At 45.8% G+C, this 20,064-nt stretch overlaps 1 protein-coding gene across 3 annotated transcripts in view; it reads left to right on the top strand.

Annotated features, from left to right (window-relative positions):
* Window positions 1-20,064, top strand: part of IFT88 (intraflagellar transport 88) — a 537,246-nt gene that overhangs the window by 366,689 nt on the left and 150,493 nt on the right. For all 3 annotated transcript variants that reach the window (XM_085621562.1, XM_085621564.1, XM_085621563.1), the window contains exon 23: window positions 12,461-12,567. In XM_085621562.1, coding sequence (XP_085477688.1) covers window positions 12,461-12,567 — 107 coding nt within the window. The remainder of the gene's footprint in view (window positions 1-12,460; window positions 12,568-20,064) is intronic.

A 20,064-nucleotide genomic window follows, 5' to 3' on the forward strand; every position in this document is an offset into this window, starting at 1 on the left:
CTCTACCACACTTGCAGCTTTCTCTGCCCCCTCTTGCATCAGACACTGCTCCATCTTGCACCTGGCCTGCGTCCCCTTGGGCCTGGCACTGCTCTCCTTGCACCAGGTGCTGTTCTCTCCTTCCACCTAATGCTGTTCCCCATGTTCCACCGATACACTTTTTCTAATCCCATTCAAAACATGGCCTGGAATGTAGGTTTTCTGACCCTCTGGCAAACGTGTAGGCTCAAAGTCAATTTACCAACTTGAGCCAGCAAATCTGGTAGACTGTAGCCCACGAATCACCTAAGCATTGCAAGAGGAAAGTGCATTCTGGGTAACAATCAGTTCTATAAATCATTACAGGATTATTTGCTGTTAATAGATTCCATATTTCTTTTTATCATGAAAAGACACACAAACAAAATGCACAATATGGATACGTTTTATGATCTTATTGTTTCCTAGTGCATAAAATGCATATAGTTAGAACTATAAACATGAACAAAAGAGTGGAAATGAAAATTATTTGAAAACAGAATATTAAGAAGAATTGCAGCACTGTAACAGTGGCTGAGAATTCAGACTTCTTGTGCATGACAAAATCGAGTAGTTCTCTATTTTTCAACCCCTCCTTTCTTGCCTCTAGTTAAGTTGTCTTAGCACCTAAAGGGTCTGTGTGAGTTTTCTAAGGTGGCCTCTCACCGCATACATTAATGGAACAACTGAACTGTGTGTAGAAGGTCATTGTCTATCTGTGCTCGTTAGGTGTGGCCTCTTAGTAAGCTTATAGGGCCGGGCTGGCTCTGAGAAGCCTGCGGCCTTCACTGAAGAGTGTTTACAGTTTCTGTTCTGATCTCGGAGTCTTCCAGGAAACTGAACATTTCCTCTCTGCCTTTTACTTGTCCATCTTAACTACACTTTTCCAATTATTTTACAAAGGGCAGGCCTCACTTCTAATGATACCAACTTTAGGAATTGGCACGCTTATTTTGTTGCATCTTCACCTAAATCTATAAAGCATTACATATTGTAAATGCATTTAGGAATTATTGCTGAGCTTTAAAACTATAATAATGCAAAGTATACTTAATGCATCATGCATTTATAAATGGTATGTGTGCACTCAAATACATGAATATTTGAAATGCAGTAAAGGTACCCAAGCAGAAAATGTGAAAATTACGTCACCACCCATGCTTTTCAATTCTTGTGCCTGATGCCGATTCACCCTTTGCGCACTGCACTATTCCCCCAGACTCCCTGTAACCAGTGGCCTTCCTATTACCATTAATCTACTTTCTTGATAGTGATAATTAGTGATTAATTTGAGCCGGTGGTTGGTAGTGAAGCCCACCAGCACTCATTTCTGGGGACTGGTTTATATATTTCTGAGGAAGAGAAAGTAGGAAAAAATTGTGACAAAAAAATAAATAAAAGCAGGGATTAAAAGAAGATGAAACACTGAGATAAAGGGTCAGGGAATGTCTGGTTGTGGATGAAAGAGTCATGAAGTGGAATGAAGACCATGCACCCTTGGTATTTGGCACTCCCTACATTCAGTCGCACTGCCCGTGGGCTACTGAGCAAAACTTTGGGCACCGGCACTAATTTCAATGGTCTGATGGTCTTCTTCCCCACTAAGGACTCAGAAGCAGGTAATTCTAGATTGCATCCTATATGATACCTCTAAATGAGGCTTCCCATAGTTCAGTCATATGGAGTTTCCAAGTAGGATATTGTAGCTCTGAACCTCCCCATCCCCATTAATTTCCCAATAGCAAGGGGTTGTGGTTTGAAGTGTTCATAAGAGTAAAATAATATTTCTTTGACATTAATGTGACACATTATCCCGGGAGCTACAGATTCCTAGTTACTTCTCCATTCCACCTTACCTTGGCTCTACCAAACTTGCCATCTGGGTAGAGGGGTGAGATGGGATGGGAATGACTGCACAGAATTGTGTACTCCTGCTCTGAGTGACATGACTGGAAGTTAATCTGAAATTCTGATTTTCAACTGTCTTGTTATCATGCTAATCTAGCATGTGCACTGAGTCCTACACTTGCCTCTGAGAATGCCAACGTCAAGAAATGGTTCTATGACCTAGATAGGTGCACACATATGCCCTCCTTTCAGTGACATGAAACTGCTGTCTGTGTCCTTGGTTGTTGGCATGAAGCAGTGGAAGGAACGCAATGGTTTATGTGAATTAATAGTCCTGACCAGACCTTTTTCTGTGCCAGAAAGGAGTATGGCCTACTTGATCCACTCGATTTAAAGTTCCACCTCAATGTAGCAGCCACACACATGCGCTGACATCCATGGTGCATGTGGCCTGTGTACAGTGTGTGTGGCACACACATGGCAAAAAGACTGTCTGCATCTTTAATATGTTTACTGGGACCCGTAGGATCCATTTTGAATGGCTCCTGGTTTTGAATGGGACGAGATGGAGGGCGCGGGATACAGGTTCCCTTAGACATCGAAAGAATATTGCTTGGATTCCTGAAGCCAGGGGGTGGAGATCCAGATGCTGAGGTGAGGGAGGAGGGAAACTAACTAACTAATTGCTAATTAGATTTTTCTGAGCACCACCATTTAGCAGACCATGAGAGACAGGGAATGAGTCAGCAGATTCTTTTGTGAAAGGTGGGGAAGTTATCCAGTATTGGGATATCTTTCATAGATTCACATACCTGAATCATTCCCCGTCGTCGTAGTGGGAGCCCTGCGGTACAAATAACATAGCAGTAAATAGTAAAAAACCATTGGCCTAATAGATGCAAACATGCATTGTATAGCCTATTAGTCTCCTTTTGTAAAAAAGGACCAAACTGAAAAGCACAACCAATCAGATACCAGCACCCTGTAAAACCTTCCCAAGAGAGGCTGATTACCTCAGATTTTCACCGCACTTCGTTGTGTAAGGGCGTCTCCCTGAGCTTGGCTCAGTTCTACAGATTCAGATAAGTGTATCGGCAACGATTACCTCGTCGACGGCAAGTCTCAAGGGTTCCATTCCATTGACATTGCCTTTATCGTCGACGACACCTCCGTCGTCGAAGGCTTCCAAATCCAGAGCTTCGACGTTGACCGCACCGTTGACGAGCCATTCGTCGTCGAGAAAGCCATCACCGATGACAGCATCACTCTCAGCGATGACACCATCGTCGACGGCGCTGTCGACGACGACAACATCGTCGACGGCACTGTAGTCAGCGTTGATACCGTCGTCGACGATGACACCATTGTCGACGACAACATCGTCGACGGCAGCAATATCACCGTTGACGACAGATCCGTCGACGACCAGAATTTCACCTGCAGTTATGTATGCCAGCTTTTCAACGCCGGTATTGTAGAGGGCACGCATGGAGTTTAAGTCCCAAAGATTTCACCTTTGCCTCCCAGCAATCTTCTTGATGTGGAAGATACGGACGATGAAGAGGGTCATTTTGGAGCGGCTTATAGCCCCTCGCAGCTGAATGTTAAATGTCAGGAGGACGATGACTATGGTGAGGAGGAGCACTACTACCAACAGTATGAAGCCCCTCCTACTCACTACCGGCAATATAGATACTTTGAGCAGACTGTGCAACCACCTGCCCAAATTTCCACCAACGTTACTATTAGACCTCCAAAGTATGCGGCAAGATTTCAGAAAGAGGTTCCCCCCTCAAGAACAGGAAGTTATAGTGCCTCCACCACAGCCAGTAGTTTTGCCACCACTGCCGCCTCCTGTTATGCCAAATCCCACTATCCCTATGCCTCCAAAAGAGGAACCTGCTACCTCTGAAGAGGAGCCGGAAGAGGGTGAGATTCCTGACCCTACGACACCCGCAGACGATTGGGATGACTACGTGATTCCAACGCCATCACCACCACCTCCTCGCCCTTCGGATTCACCTCCTGAAGATATAAGAGGTTTCCATAATATCATGGACAGGGCTGCTAATAGGTTCCACTTGCAAACAGTTGTGCATCAGGAAGGCTGTTTTTTATATGATTTTAAAGAACAATCCAGGAAAATTGTGCGGTCCATACCTATCATCGATCACATTTGGCAGGAACGGGTGAAGGTGATGAAAACGCCAGCCTCTGTGGTCCCTGTGTTACCGAGACTGGATAAGAAGTATAGAGCCCCTGGGGACTCTCCTGCCTGTCTAACAGGTCACGCCAAGGTGGATTCAGTAATTTCTCAGGCGGCTCAGAGACGCTCGAAGAATCCGTCTGCTCCTATTACCTCCCCACCGGATAAAGATGGTAGGCGTCTCGACACAATCGGAAAGAAATTTTCATCAATTGTGGCGATTTCTGTAAGAGCGGCTAGCGCTCTAGCAATCTTGAGCAGATACGATCGACAGCTATGGTCTGATGTAGGGGAGATGAAATCCTTCCTCTCAGAAGCAAATAAGGATGAGTTTACCAAGACCATCACTGTAGGAGAAAGAGCAGCATCGGAACTGATTGACATTTCTATGGACATTGCCACTACCAGTTTTAGACAGTTAGCGAGAGCGTCAAGGGTGGCTGAAAGCAACTAGTTTCCGCCCGGAAGTGCAATCCAAAATTCTGGATATGGCCTATGATGGGGAAAGCCTGTTTGGTAGTCACATTGATGAGGCCTTGACTACAATTAAAAAAGATACAGACACAGCTAGGGCTTTAGGTACCCTTCCGTACCGCAAGGTTCCCTTTCGGGGAGCTCGAGGCCGGGGTTTCACAAACTACAGGGGCAATTACCAGCGTTCTCAGTCTTACCAACCGCAATTTCAACAGGGATATCAAAACCAATATAACCGCCAACCAACTACGGCTGGTTTCTCTCGTCAAGGCTCAAGACAGAAGCCAGCATCCCAAGGCTGCGACTCCGGCCACAAGTAATGAGTTCAGTCGGGTACCAGCGAGTGCTCCTTTCCCCTTAAAAGGTGCGAAGCTCTCCAGGCATTTTCACCAGTGGCGCAACATTACTTCAAACAAGTGGTCCTAGATCTCATATCCCACTGCCACACCTTGGAGTTTATTCAGATACCACCAAATACCCCCCCAGGGGATCGCACCCCCCTCGTCTGCATTTGCTCAAGAACGAAACAAAGATCATGCTCCAAAAAGAGAAGGTCCCTTTTTTGCAGAGGAGGAAGGGCTTCTACTCCCGTTTTTTCCTCATTCGCAAGAAATCAGGAGAGTGGAGACCTATCCTAGACCTCAGAAATTTAAAGAAATTGTTGAAGTCTCAAACATTCAGGATGGTCACTCTAGCAGACATCTTGCGCCGCCTCAACAGTGGCGACTTCATGACTTCATTGGACCTCGAAGATGAGTATTTCCATATCCCTATTTACCCAAAGCACAGAAAGTTTCTCAGGTTCGCAGTGGCTTGTACCCACTACCAATTCCGAGTACTTCCTTTTGGCCTCAAATCCGCTCCACAAACTGTCCCGAAATTCATAGCTCCAGTAGCAGCTGCATTAAGGAACAGCAGTCATCAGGTATTTCCATACCTAGACGATTGGCTTCTGAAAGCGCCATCAGTTCGTCTACTAGAAGCGGCAACGAGAGATTGCATTTCTCTGTTCCAGCGATTAGGCCTATCATTAAACTATCAAAAATCCTCGCTCACTCCAAGCCAGAAAATTGTTTTTCTGGGAGCAATTCAGAACAAGGCCTTCCTTTCACAGGAAAGACAACAACGATTGCAGACGCTAGCACTAAGACTGTCCAGAAAAAAGTGTGTTTCTGTAAGGGTGTTCAAATCTCTACTGGGAATGCTTTCATTGGCAATAGACCTGGTGCCAATAACTCGGCTACACATGAGACCTCTTCAGGAGGAGCTACAATGCCAGTGGATACAAACCAAAGGCTCGTTCGACGATGTAGTAGATATCACTCCACTAATGAAAGAATCTTTCCTCTGGGGGGCTCAGCAATCAAATCTATCCAAGGGGCTTTCTTTTCTCCCAGTAATTCCAGACTACGTAGTGACAACAGACGCTGCCATGAAAGGTTGGGAAGGACACTTGCAGGACCTTCAAGTTCAAGGGAAGTGGTCCTCAGCTCAGCGCAAAATGCATATAAACATATTGGAGTTAAAGGCAATATCTCTCTCACTCCAAGCTTTCCTCCCACGGATTCAGGGATCCTCGGTTCTAGTCCGCACAGAGAACACCACGAGCATGTTCTATATCAACAAACCGGGAGGAACCAGGTCCCTATCTCTGTCACAAGATGCCCAACAACTTTGGGACTGGCTAACTCTCCACAAGATCTCTTTAACAGCAGAACATGTTCCAGGTTTAAGGAATACCCTAGCGGATGCCCTGAGCAGAGCAAACGACAGCTGTCACGAGTGGGAGCTGGAACAATCACAACTAGACAGGATATTTGTGATATGGGGGAAGCCAGAACTGGATCTCTTTGCGACCCAGATTAATTCCAAATGACAATTCTCCGCAAGCAGATTCCCTCTCCCAGGATCTCGAGGGAATGTGCTTTCGATGCGCTGGTCAGGGATCTATGTGTACGCTTTTCCCCCATACCACTGATTCCCAGAGTCCTCCCGAAGATCAAGTGGGAACGCTGTCGCATTCTGCTCATAGCCCCCAGATGGCCCAGGCAACACTGGTACTCAGAACTTCTCCTGTTGTCAGAAACGATGCCCATTCGCCTCCTCCCGACGCCCACACTGTTAACCAGGAGCAAGGGTCAAGTGTGTCACCCGGAACCAGCTACACTGCAGTTACCTGCTTGGCTCCTGAATTCTTCGAATTTAAAGACCTAAACATTGCACAGGATTGTAAAGAAGTCGTAGCCAAGTCGAGAGCTGACAGCACCATTAGAACATACAAACTCAAGTGGAAGCGTTTCTGTATATGGTGCAGACGCAAAGCCTTAGATCCTTTTCGCTCTACTGCTGAGGAAATCTTACCTTATTTGCTCTTCTTAGCGAAATCTGGTCTTACTCATTCTTCGGTTAGGGTTCACCTTGCTGCTATTTTGAGATACATTCGATTGCCCAACTGCCCATCGTTATGGTCATCAAGATTAATGAAAGAATTCATGAAAGGCATGTTTAGGACTTTTCCACCCATCAAGGCTCCACCCCCAGAGTGGCAACTGAATGTAGTATTGTCTCAGTTGATGAGGAGACCATTTGAACCTATTCACAAAGCGGAACTAAAATTCTTAACCTGGAAAGTCGCCCTTCTTGTGGCTCTCACCTCAGCAAGAAGAGTTAGTGAAATACAAGCGTTCACTATATCTCATCCTTTCCTACGTTTTTCTAATGAGGCAGTGTTGTTAAGAACAAACCCTAAGTTTATTCCGAAGGTGCCCTCTCAATTCCATCTGAATGAACCAGTGATCCTAAGAACTTTTTTCCCTAACCCGGCCATACCGGCTGAAAAAACTTTGCACACTCTGGACATAAAAAGATGTCTCAAGTTTTACTTGCAACGGACAAAAGAAATACGCAGATCAAATCAGTTGTTTGTGGCTTACGGACAAAACTGTCAGGGAACTGCAGTCAACAGAGCTACCATAGCTAGATAGGTAGCAAATGCGATACAATTTTGCCACGACAAGGCTGGCAAGCCTTTATCACAAACTGTTACTCTAGAGCAGTCTCTGCCTCGGCTGCTCTATTTGCCGGAGTGCCACTTGAAAAGATCTGCAGAGTGGCAACGTGGAAGACAATTCACACGTTCACACAGCATTACTGCCTCGAGTCATCGCACAGAGCTGACGCAGCTATTGGACAGGCAGTACTACGAAATCTGTTTCACTAAGGTAAACCACTTTTGGTTTCTTACAATGTACTGGTGAATGTTGTTCACTGCCCTTTTTTCAGTCCCTACTTCAGGAAGGCTGATGACAGCCAGGTGTAGAGTTTTCACACTTTATTTTTCCCATGTAATCTATACTACTCGAAGTTAGAATCACCACGACCTGCTGTGGAGCCATCACCTTGTACCAAGGCTATGGCTGCACTGCAGCCAAATGTGAAAGGCAACCATCTCAAAATGGTTCAAAGACGTTGGATAATGGATCCCCATCCACTATCTAGAAAATTAGGAAAAAACACCCTACTTTGTTCCATTTCCAGGTTATTCTTTGATCAAAAAATGAGTGTTCCACAGAGTACTCAGAGCTGCAGTGAGGTCAGTGCTGGTGTATGAATGACAGCCAGTCTTCCAGATGTGAGGGGACATCACCTGCAGTCTGTGACTTGCTGTAGAAGTTGTGGATCTGCTTAGCACCTACCTGCCTGTCTGCTCAGAGTGGAAAGAAGCATCCTGCCCCTGCAGGAGGAGAAGTCCAGATGTTCTTCTGTTGTGCGGGACATCCAGAAGAACCGGACTACCCAGCGGTAGCTTGCCATGGATTAACTAGTGCTGCAATAGATCGCCCAGTCTCCCCAAGTGCGGTTTTAGTGAGGTGTGTTAAGAAGTGCAACTGTATAACCTCAACAAGTATTTCTACATTCAAAGGATTGGTGCTGCCACTAGTCGCCACCAAAACAGGAAGCCTGTTGTCGTCTGCATTCTGCATCTACCAGGGACCATCCGGCCCAGAAGCCTTAACCTCCAAGGGCACCCAGTGCAGAAACTGCATTTCTCGAAGGCCAACCCTCATCCATTCCTCCTTGGAAGCTAATGCCTGACGTTGTCTGCTAAAAACAGAGAGAAAGAAACAGCACCACTGTCATGGGCAAAGAGACTCCAGTGAAGATGACAACATGAACACCAGCAAGCGCCCACCAGGCCGAATCCTTCACCGATTAATTTGCCGAGCAGGTACCAGGCATGGTCTCCAAAGACTGAGACTGTACACATGGTAAGGATTAATCCTTTTCAGTAATACTCTTTTGGTCTGAAGAACTCTATGAACCAATCCATTAGTTGCCCGGTAGCAGGTTATAAGTGAAACTTGGACATATACCTAAACTTTACTAACAGGAGTGGACCACCCTAGGTACAAGATATGCCTTAAAGCAGCGAGGAAGGGACTGAGCATGTCTAGCATTACAGTATAAGCCTGGAATGAGATCATGTAACCTTACATTTTATATCCATCTAATATCAAAAGTACTTTCTTCTCCAAAAGGCCAGCACTAAGCTGGACAGTAATTTATTGGATCTGCTGGCTGATCGTTCTGTTTTGAGTTTTGCCCCTGCAATACCTAGATGAAAGGTTTTTGACTTCTGGCCCTTGCTGCCATGGGCGTCACGTGCAGAAAAAATTTACTTGGCGCATTTTGAAGAACCATAGTAGGATGAACCAAAAGACACCAGTGGCAAAGATCCTCAGCCACCACAATTGCCCCCCAGTCGCTGGAGTCAACACTTTCTACCCCACACCCCCAAAATGGGTCTGACAAGGAAGGTGGTTCCATACCATGGGGCCTATTAAAGAAAGTGCTGTGTCTCCTTATTTTAAGCGCTTGGTACATGGCACAGTCATGGGCATTAGCAGGTCTCTGGGAGCTGGCCAGAGAGTAATGGGGCAATCCGGTCTGGATTAACAGTGGTCCTTTCTTATAAAGCGCACAATGGAAAAAGCACAGTCTTAAACTGAACTTATGTGTGCACACGGGTAACCAGTGCAGTTCCTTGAAGTAAGATGATCCCTCACAACAGAAGGGCAGTTAAGAAGTACTTTCACCACAGCATTTTGGATCTTTTGGATGTGCTGGATGGATTTGTTGGAAGACTAAGAAAGAGCATATTACAATAATTAATGTGCAGTAGAATAAGAATACAAGCCACTGTCTTCTGCAGTTAGTAGAAGAATAGTTTCAGATAATGACAGCAAGAAGATCTGAAGGAACTGATTTTTCTAACAAAAGAGCGAGGTTTATCAATCTTGAGCTCAAGATTATTAACCACTTCTTTAGGGATGGGAGCAGGACCCAGATCCACAGGCCACAAGCTGGGGTACCATGACACTAAAGCACCTCCAAAAAGAATAAACTCTGTTTTCTCCCCATTTAGTTTAAGTGAATGACACCTAATCTAGTCAGCCACGGCCAACATGCAACTGAGAAACCTTGGCCTGGACGACTTTGATTCCCCAGCAAAAGATACCATAGTTTGGGCCAGATGTACAACCATTGGATTTAGCGCCTCACAATTTGTGACAAATTGCGAGTCACAAACTGCGAGGCGCTAAATCCAATGTACAAAAGTGTCAGAGACACTGTTAGCACTTCCCAATTGGGTCGCAAAATGCGAGGCTCATCAATATTCATGAACCACTCGCAATTTGCAACCCCATTGGAAAGCCAGCCTCACAGGGATGGTGGCCTGCTCGGGTCAGCAGACCACCATGTCTGTGACTGCTGTTCATTAAAGCAGTTTTTTAAAAAAAAATACAGACCGTTTTCCTTCAAGGAAAACGGGATGCATTTAAAAAAGAAATAATAAAAAACGTTTTTGTTTCATTTTTTAAGGGCAGGTAGTGGTCCCTGAGACCACTGCCTGCCCTTAAAAAATATTTCCCCCTGCATTCCCAAAGGGAAAGGGGTCCCCTGGGGAACCATTCCCATTTGCGAGAGCTTTACCATCCTTCTGAGAAGGGTGATAAACTGCGACTGTTTTGCGACTGCAATTGCGGTCACTAAAGAGTCATACATACCTGGACGCCCTCGGAACGCCCCTTCCTAATAGCAACTCGCTATTCCTATTTTGCGAGTCGCAACTAATTTGTGACTTGCAAAATGAGAATAGTACATGGCCAACTCATTTTTTGCGGTCGCAAAGGGGTCTGAAACCCCTCTGCGACCGCAAAATACGGTCGTACATCTGGCCCCTAGTGTATTATCAGCATGTGACATCAGCACATAACCAAAACCATGAATAAGCTTGCTTAAGGAATGTTATATGTTTTGAAAAGTGTAGGTCTCAAAATAGAGCCATTCATAACTCTACCTCTCAACATCTTAGCACTGGATTTAAATGACTTGAGGTACACTGCCTGAGACCTGTTACATAGAAAAGAGATCAGCCACCTTAATGCTTCTCTGTCACTCTCACCCTTAGCTCAACAACCATACAGGAAAATTGACTATTTCTCAGTAAGACACTCTTTGAAAAGGTAGTTTAGCAGGTGAAGAGAGAATCAATTTACCCTACAGACAAGGTCCTCTGAAAAGGAAGAAAGGTCAAGGAAGAGAGCCAGTCTTATTTTAGGTGTGCCCGAAACATAACAAGTTGTACTTTCCAAATCAACCTTAACGTCTCTACCCCCACACAATAATGTGGAAAGCATTCCCCCCTCAAGAGAGTGCAAATTGCATCCTAGAAATGTTTCCACATTTTCTACTAGGAGCTAACCTGAAGTCAGTCTCATTCCTGTGCCTATCAGTTTTCATGGCTTGTATCATTGCTCTAGTTCCCCAATCCAGATTTTTAATTATTTTCATACCAGAATTGAGCCATTATAAAAGGGATTTGCCACAAACAACTTTAGGCTTGACCAAATCAAAACAAAATTCTTAAGCAGTAGCAAAACTCACACACCTAGTTACATGGGAAACAACTGCACCTGAAATGGCCTTGGGAAATTGTTATCTTAGAAACGTCCTTAATAATATGAGATGTGAGCTTTAAGGACAAATCTATTAGTGTACTGTGTGGGCCACAAAAAAAAAAAAGTTACACATTAATGCTTGTTTCTTGTGTGGGACTTCCATAGTCAAAGTCTAACCAAAAATACCACATTCATCCATTTCGCGATCTAAAGAGGAGGTGTTGGCTCAAGGGTCTATGCAAGAGAGCAGCAACTTTGACACAATTTGAAGGAGTGCTTGTACATGTTTACCAAACACTACTGTTTCAAATCCAATACAAGGAGCGAGGCTAAATTTGGTAAAAGAGTTTTGACAATCTTTATACTGTAAGAAGTTATTATTTCAATCTGTAGAAGTCTAACTCCGTTGTTTGGAACTGCTACGGAATTCTTCAAGTTGAGTAATCTGCAGCAAAGACTGTTGACCAGAAAAGCAAATTCCATATGTTGGTCAAACTTTTTCTAATGGTTTAAATTCTTCCTGCTGATTCCTCATTCCCTTTCTCCTGCCCCCTATAATGGGATCATTTAAATTCTTTCTTACAATTTTTCCTAAACAAGAAATGAAAAGTCAGGTCTACACTGTTATTATGCTGGCGTCGAGTGCGCACATTGAGCATCCAAAATTATGTGAAACTGGCATCGCTGGCACAAGTTGTACCCTCATGTAAGCAACACCTCATTACTGGGGTTGGAAATAACCGCTGTGGTGAACTGTTACAAAAATTGTGGATTCAGTCTGCTGCCTTTGGATAATTCAACATAAGCGATCTGAAGGACGATTTCTCTCTATCAAAAAACTTGTAATAGAAGTTAAGTAACCTATTTGTCTTTGAGCTATTGAACCTGAAAGTTGCTATTAATTGTAGATGGAAAGCTTTGTAAAATTAATCTTTCAAACGTTCAATTGTAGGTCTACGATTCCTGGTCCGTCTTTGCACAGATATTGGGTTAAAAGAAGTTCACGAATATGCAACAAAGCTCAAGAAAGTTGAGAAAATGAAAGAAATAAGAGAACAGGTACATGGATATTGAGACAGCACAATAATTGTATGCGCTTCTGTCAAAAGAACTGTAAAGTAAGATTTTTTTCTTGCATTTAGTAGTCAATAATTAATTTTGTTAATCTGATAGCGACGTCTAGTTGCAGATTCCTTACCTTAGAATTATCCCCAGGAGTCAGACTGAACCAGAATGTGGCATCATGTGGCTCTGCGCTGGGTTATTGGTGATGTCTGTATCAGAATGACGTGCGCTGTGCTTATATAGACACCACCCCAGCGCGCTGACTTCAGTTCTTTTCTTTCTGTGCCAGTCAGCACAGATCTGGAAAAGAGCTGCTCCCAGTCAATTTTTCTCTGTCCTTTTCCTGACCCTTTTGGCAAAGATTTTTGAGACATTGTCTCTTGGCGTGGCAGGGATGTCAATGAGAAATTCTGGTTTTAAGCCCCATGGCACCTTTCATTGAAAGATGTCAGTGACGGGCCCACACCTCATTTCCATCTGGCGCTTCGAGCATAAGCACGACGCCAGGACCTGCATCGATTTTTGCGCGATGCACCCCAAGGCCTTGATGAGGCAATCCCTCAAGCTCCTTACCACTCAACGTGCGACACCACGATAGTCTCATTCCCCTTTGAGAGTATGATTCTTGGAAGAGTTGTGTAGCCACTCCAAGCGCTCGTCATCACACGCAAAGTCGTTTGAGCATTCCGGTAAGTCCCTCAAGCGCAAAAAGTCGAAGAGGTCTTCGTCTTCAATACGTTCGTCAAAATCTTCCGATGAGACGAGGCAACATCGGCCTTCTAGACCTGCCGCAGTTGAGCCTGCGCCAGGGCTGTCTCTGTATCTCCCCGAGCTTTCTGAAGCTGGAATGACCCCGTCCAAATCTGTGAGTTTTATGACGCCGTGCACCTCATATTTGGCGGGCCCGACCCACTGGCTTTCGCCCCATGGGTTCGGCCGCTACTGGTTTTCCGCCGTCGCTTTCGCCCCCTGCGCCAGTCGGTTCCCTTGAATCCTTGGATGGATCCAGACCGGAGCCAGTCGGGCCATCTCAACTATCTCCAACGCCAGCACCATTTCCAACGTTCCCAGTGCCTACCAGCACTGCCATCCCCATTCTCATCTTCGACACGGAGCTTGATGGGCGTCATCCGTTGCCGACACTGGCACTGATGGGAGACATTCCATCCAGGCTGTGATCTTCCCTATTCCTATGGGATAGTACTTGGGGATGAATGGGAGGGGCCACTGGACCCTATTGAATACCAGCCCCTAGATGTAACAGAGGGAACTATGTGTGAGGATCTGGGGGATGCCAGTGGGCTGGACACCTCTCCAGATGCTGGCTTAGTCTCTCTTCCTCCCGTAGCTACAGAGGAAGGAACCTCATTTGCTGTGGTGGTGAGAAGGGCAGCCGAGGTCCTCTACCTTCTGCTGTCCTATATGGCTGTTTTGATGGGGGCGCTTCAGCCAGAAGAGACTCCATCCTGATTAATGACGTCCTCACAGATGTCCTGCTTGTTCTGGTCCAAGCCCTACATAGGGGTTCTATGAATAGGACAATTGCACGCCCCTATCGCTCCTCCCAGGAGATCCCCGTTTCCTCACTCATCACCCCACCCTGGAGAGCTTGGTGAGTCAAGCCTCCACTTCCAATGTAAATCATGGTGCATTCCCTGCCACTCCACCGGACAGGGAATCCAAGAGGCTGGATACCTTGCGGAAGAAGATGTGTTTTTTCCCCAAGCCTGGCACTGCAGTCAGTGAAAACTGCATGCCTTTGGGCCTATACTCCCACTCTGGGGCTCGGTTGCACAGGTGCTGCCCATGGTCCCGGAGGAGGCCCGGGCCATATTGTCCCAGGCTGCGGCTGATGGGAGAGATGCAGCTAAGTTCACCATGTGTTTTGGACTGAATATGACAGACTCGCTAGGCAGAGTGTTTTCATTGTTCGTGGCCCTTACGCGCCACATCTGGCTGAGAACCGCTGACTTTTCAGGGGATGTCTATTCCTTACTTATGACATGTACATGCCCTTCGATGGCTCCCGTATCTTCGGAAGCAAGGAGGACTCTGCATTAGAGCTCTTCAAGGATCGCAGAACTACGGCAAAGGTCCTTGGGTTTTTCTATGGCCCCTCAGCAACCCCAGTCTGCCGTTCACTCCCTATGTGGCCATGGAAGGGGCTCCCAGCCATATCTCTACCTGCCCAGCCACCACAGCAGGCAAACTCCTTTACTTTTCCCTTGTACCATCAAGGAAATCCAGTGGGAGGGAGGATATGCCATATCCTGCCCACTGGAAGTCAATTGCATCTGACCGCTGTGTTCTCCATATTATCCAAAGGGCTACTCCCACCCCTTTGTGACTGCACCTCCACCCACTTGCGACAGGTTGACAGAGGATCACCTCTCATTACTCTGCCAGGAAGTGGCGGCTGTCTTGGCCAAGGAAGCCATGAAGAGGGTGCCGGCATTAGAGGTAGGTCATGGTTGTTATTCCCCCCTACTCTCTGGTGTCCAAGAAGGACAGATGCCTTTATCCTATCCTAGACCTGCCCTCTCTCAATTTCTTCCTGAAAAAGGAGAGATTCAAAATGCTCACGCTCGTTCAAGGTCTGGCTGCCCTGGACCCTGGAGACTGTATGGTAGTGTTGGACTTGAAGGACACATACTTCTACATTTCCATCCTGCCTGCCCACCTACGTTACCTGCAGTTCATGGTGGGCCATGAGCACTTTCAGTTTGCTGTACTCCCTTTTGGCCTTACCAGCGGGGGTTGTAGTTCATCTGCGGAGATCAGGGGTTCCAGTCTTCCCCTATCTCAACGACTGGCTGTTGAAGGTGGTATCACCCAAGGCAGTCGTCTACCACCTCCAGACTACGGCAGACCTCCTGTACTCTCTGGGGTTCACTATCAACATGCCAAAGTCATACCAGATACCTTCTCAGATGCTCCCTTTCATTGGAGCTGTGTTGGACACTGTAGTTTCGGGCTTATCCTCCAGAGTGGCAAGTCCAGGATATTCAGGAGATGATACAGATGTATCAGCCTTTATCCTGGATTTCAGTGCGAATGACTCTGAGACTGCTGGGCCTCATAGCCCCCCACATCCTGCTTGTAACGCATGACCTTTTGCATATATACGGGCTCTGCAGTGGGACCTGAAGTTCCGATAGGCCCAGTATCAGGGAAATCTCTCCGACATGGTTCAGATCTCAGAGGGCACTGCAAAAGTTCTGCAGTAGTGGGTGGCGGACCACGATTTCCTCCTCGCCCACCCATATCTGATGGTAGTGACAGATGCGTCACACCTGGACTGAGGCGGTATTTGGGAGAGGTGGCAATCAGAGGCCTCTGGTCTCCAGTGGAATCCGGACTCCACATCAACCTGTTGGAGCTCTGAGCAATCCTACTGGCATTGAAAGCCTTTCTATCCTCCATCAAGGGAAGGCTAGTGCAGGTGTTAATGGACAACACTACCGTCATGTGGTACTGCAACAAGCAGGGCAGGGTTGGGTTGTGGACCCTTTGCCAAGAGGGCTTACTTCTCTGGACATGACTGGAACGTCAGGGCATTTCCCTGGTGGTTCAACACCTGGTGGTCTCTCTGAACACCAGAGAAGACGAACTTAGCCAAAGATGCCTAGCTGGTCACGAATGGCACCTCCAACTGGAGATAGTGTAATGTCTCTTTTAGCAGTGGGGAGAGCCTTGGTTAGATCCGTTCACCACTGCCGAGAACATGCAAAGTCAGCAGTTCTGCGCGCTTGAGTTTCCAAGGCACGACTCGCTCGGAGATGCTTTTCATCTCTGGTGGAGCTTCGGCCTCCTGTACACCTTTCTGCACATGCCACTCCTGCCCAGAGTTCTCAAGAAGATCAGGAACGACTGGGCCCAAGTCATCCTTGTGGTTCTGTACTGGTCTCGGAGAGTTTGGTATCCCGTGCTGTTGAGCATGTCCATCAGTCCTCCGATTAGGCTGCCCCTTCTGGGGGGGATTTTCTGTAACAGGATCAGTGGCGGGTTCTTCACCTGAACTTGTCAACTCTTCCCCTTCATGCGTGAAGATTGAACGACGACAGTTGACAGTTTTCGACATTTTGCCCAAAGTCTTTAATGTTATCTTGGCAGCTCGGCATCCCTTAACCTTAACGGTATACGCCGGTAATTGAAACAAGTCTGGGGCATGGTTATAGCCAAACAGGTTGACCCCCTTATCTGCTCCTCTTTCCCAAGTCCTATTACTTATCCTTACCCTCACCTAGCAGGCCTCTGCATTGGATACGTTGAAGGGTTACTCATCCATCATCGCAGCTTTCATGCAGGTCAGCATTCCATCTTCAAGTCCTCTATTGTAAATAGGTTTCTATTTCTATAGGGACCTTAATTTGATACTAATTTTTCTAATGTGTGCTCACTCTGAGCTGCTTTATATCTGCCCTCTTAGGCTTCTCACCATCAAGGCGGCCTTTCTAGTGGCAATCACATCTGCCTGGAGGGTCAGTGAATTGCAGACACTGTCATCTCAGCCTCTATACGTATATTTCTTCCCAGACACGTCGGACTCGGGCTTCATTCTTGCCAAAGGTAGTCACCTCATTCCACATAGGGCAGTCATTCACTTTTCTACTTTTTACGCTCCGGCTCATTCCTCTAAGGAAGAGGAGAGACTTCACTGGCTGGACCCAAAAATACGCTGTTGTTCTACCTTGACCTCACAAAATTGTTCCGGGCAGACGACCAACTCTTCATGGGGTATGTCGGAGTGAAGAACAGGGAAGGCTGTGCAGAAATGAGGCATCTTCCAATTGATCATACTCTGCATTAAGATCTGCTACACAAGAAGCAACCCCCAGAGGTTTGCGCACTCATTCCACCAAAACAAAGGCTGCGACCACTGCGTTAGCACACGGAGTTCCCATCCTGAATATCTGCAAGGCAGCGATGTGGGCCTCACTGCATATGCTCACTAAGCACTACTGCCTGGAAAGTTAGGTCTGTTGGGGTGAGCACTTTGCTCGTTTTGGCCCTGCAGGACTTTTTGGTTTAAATCATGTTTGCAGACCCACCTCTGGGGAGGTATTGCATAGGTAGCTATTCTAAGTTAGGAATCTGTGGATAGAAGTCTCTATCAGATGAACAAGTTGCATACCTTCAGTAACGCCTTATGTGGTGGAGACTTTAACTAGCCGCAGATTCCTTACAGACCCACCCATCCTCCCCGCTCTGCGAACTGATTTCTAGGTACAAGGCTATTCCTTTTTCAGGGCCCTAGTTCCACACACCAGTGGCCAGTGTTCTTCGTGGCTCTACGCTTCTGGTGTGGAAAGTTGTGAAAAGAAACTTACGTCAGCGCCCTGGGGTGGCACGTTGCTTCCGGCACAGATTGCTCTAGGCGTAGCCGAATGCCCCCACTTACCAGAGCGCAGGGGTACTGCTCATGAAAAATTTCCGGATCCAGTCTGACGCCTGGTGAATAATTCTAGGGTAAGGAATCTGCTGCTAGATAGAGTCTCTACCAGATAAGGCATTACTGAAGGTAAATGACTTGTTCTTCTGTTGAAAATCCAGCTGAGTAGTTGTGTTAATTGGTTTTTGCTGCTGCAGCATCCTGTTTCACAGAAGCACACAGACTCCCTTGAGTGTTGCTAATTGACACACTGTGTAGAAATGAAACTCTCACCTTTTGCTTCAATATATTTTTGCTTAAAACATTATCTTTTTTCTTTTCCTCTGCTGTGTTCCTGGTTCTCCTGGAAATCTTGTGTAATGCTACAGCAGACTAGCAGAATGACTAAAGTGTTCACTTCAGACTTCTTAATTGCAATCCTCTCGGTTTTCCAGTGCTCTTCAGGCTACTTGGCAACATGCGCACATAGACTTTTCGTCCCAAGCAATCATTGAAATGTAAGGGCCTGATTTAGATTTTGGCGGATGTGTTACTCAAATGGATATCCCTTCCATCTTATTACAAGTGCCATAGGATATATAGCACATGTAATAAGGTGAACAGAATATACGTCACATTTGTGATGGAGTAACCCATCGGCCAAACTGTACATCAGACCCTAAGTTTGCTTTCCAATAGAAAATGTAGATGTCATTCAAAAGCAAATCTTCTTTTCTGTTGTTTGAAGACTCAACTAAGGAGTCTTCTTGACTCCTGGGATGGTTGTCGGTTCTTCATACCATATGTTAGATGTTGTATACATTTAGGCATATTGACTACTTAACGTTACCACAGAAGACTAGTGATGAGAAGGTACTCATTTCCTTTATAGGTGTCTCCCATTAGGACTGAGTTATATGCCCAGAACGTTCACCAAAACAATTTACAATATATCATCTGCTTACATAACCGTCTAAACAAGATTTGAACTATAGAGCTCTAGCCTAAATTTGAATCTTTTGTCAAACAATAGCCAATATAACTCATATGTGTTCAAGCATCTAGAGAACACGTTTGTATCTGTGTTTGTCTGATGGCTAAGAAGGATCTATATTTCACAAAACCTTGTGAAAATGTAACAATTTCCTCAAACTCAATTAAAGATTAGCACTGGGTTTTCAATGAAATTTCCATTCCACCCCTAAAATTCCTTTTTTGTTTATATTTTCTCTTTTTTCTTCCCATGCATCATCTAAAACAACCTATACCACAACACAGGGTACTTTGCCACCCATTGGGGGACCAGAAAGTGTCTCTTGAAACTGTTCTCCAAACTGCTGCAGAGCCAATTAAGCAAAGCTTACTGTCAGAGTATATAGTCTCAAAACTTTTCTTCAGATGTGTTTGCCCCTTCACCATTTATTAAAGCCTGACTGTTTAACCGGCTCAAGATTGGAGGTCACAAAAGATCCAGATCACCGATACTCCTAGGTCTCCATACTGTCTTATGTCATCAACTTATACATGGAACTGCTTGATGCTCTACTCGCATGTAACCACATTAAGATTCAGCAATTTGCCCATGATACACAACTCTACTTGGAAGTCTCCTCTACTTCAGACATTGTATTCCTCAAACACTGCTTGCAGATCATTCAGGCTTCATGTCCAGTGCCTACCTGAAGCTCAACCGAAGCAACGCAGAATTCCTTTGCCAAGAACAATGAACAAGATACAGTACAAACCTGAATCAATGACACGAACCTTGAAGGCTTTGTACCCTAACTTTCACTGAATACAAAGTCACTTGAATTCACCCTGGACACCAACCCCACCCCAGAGGAATGCATTACCAAAAAAAAAAGACTGGCTGGCACCTGCTCTCTCTTCTATTAAAAAAAGTCAAACCATTTATTCCAGAAAACGACTTAAGAACTGCTGTTCAAGTCCTCATTCATACTCTTGCATCTGGATTGTGCTAATGTCCTACTCTATGGCCTCCAGACTCCACATTGGCACCCCTTAATAGCAATTCCCTCGCTTATCAAGAGGTGACGTCGTGTGGCACTGTGTCGGGTTCACCGGTTCCAGATGTGACGTCGAAGCCACTAGAAAACTGC

This window comes from Triturus cristatus, chromosome 8, assembly GCF_964204655.1.
Source record: "Triturus cristatus chromosome 8, aTriCri1.1, whole genome shotgun sequence".
Lineage (NCBI taxonomy): Eukaryota > Metazoa > Chordata > Amphibia > Caudata > Salamandridae > Triturus > Triturus cristatus.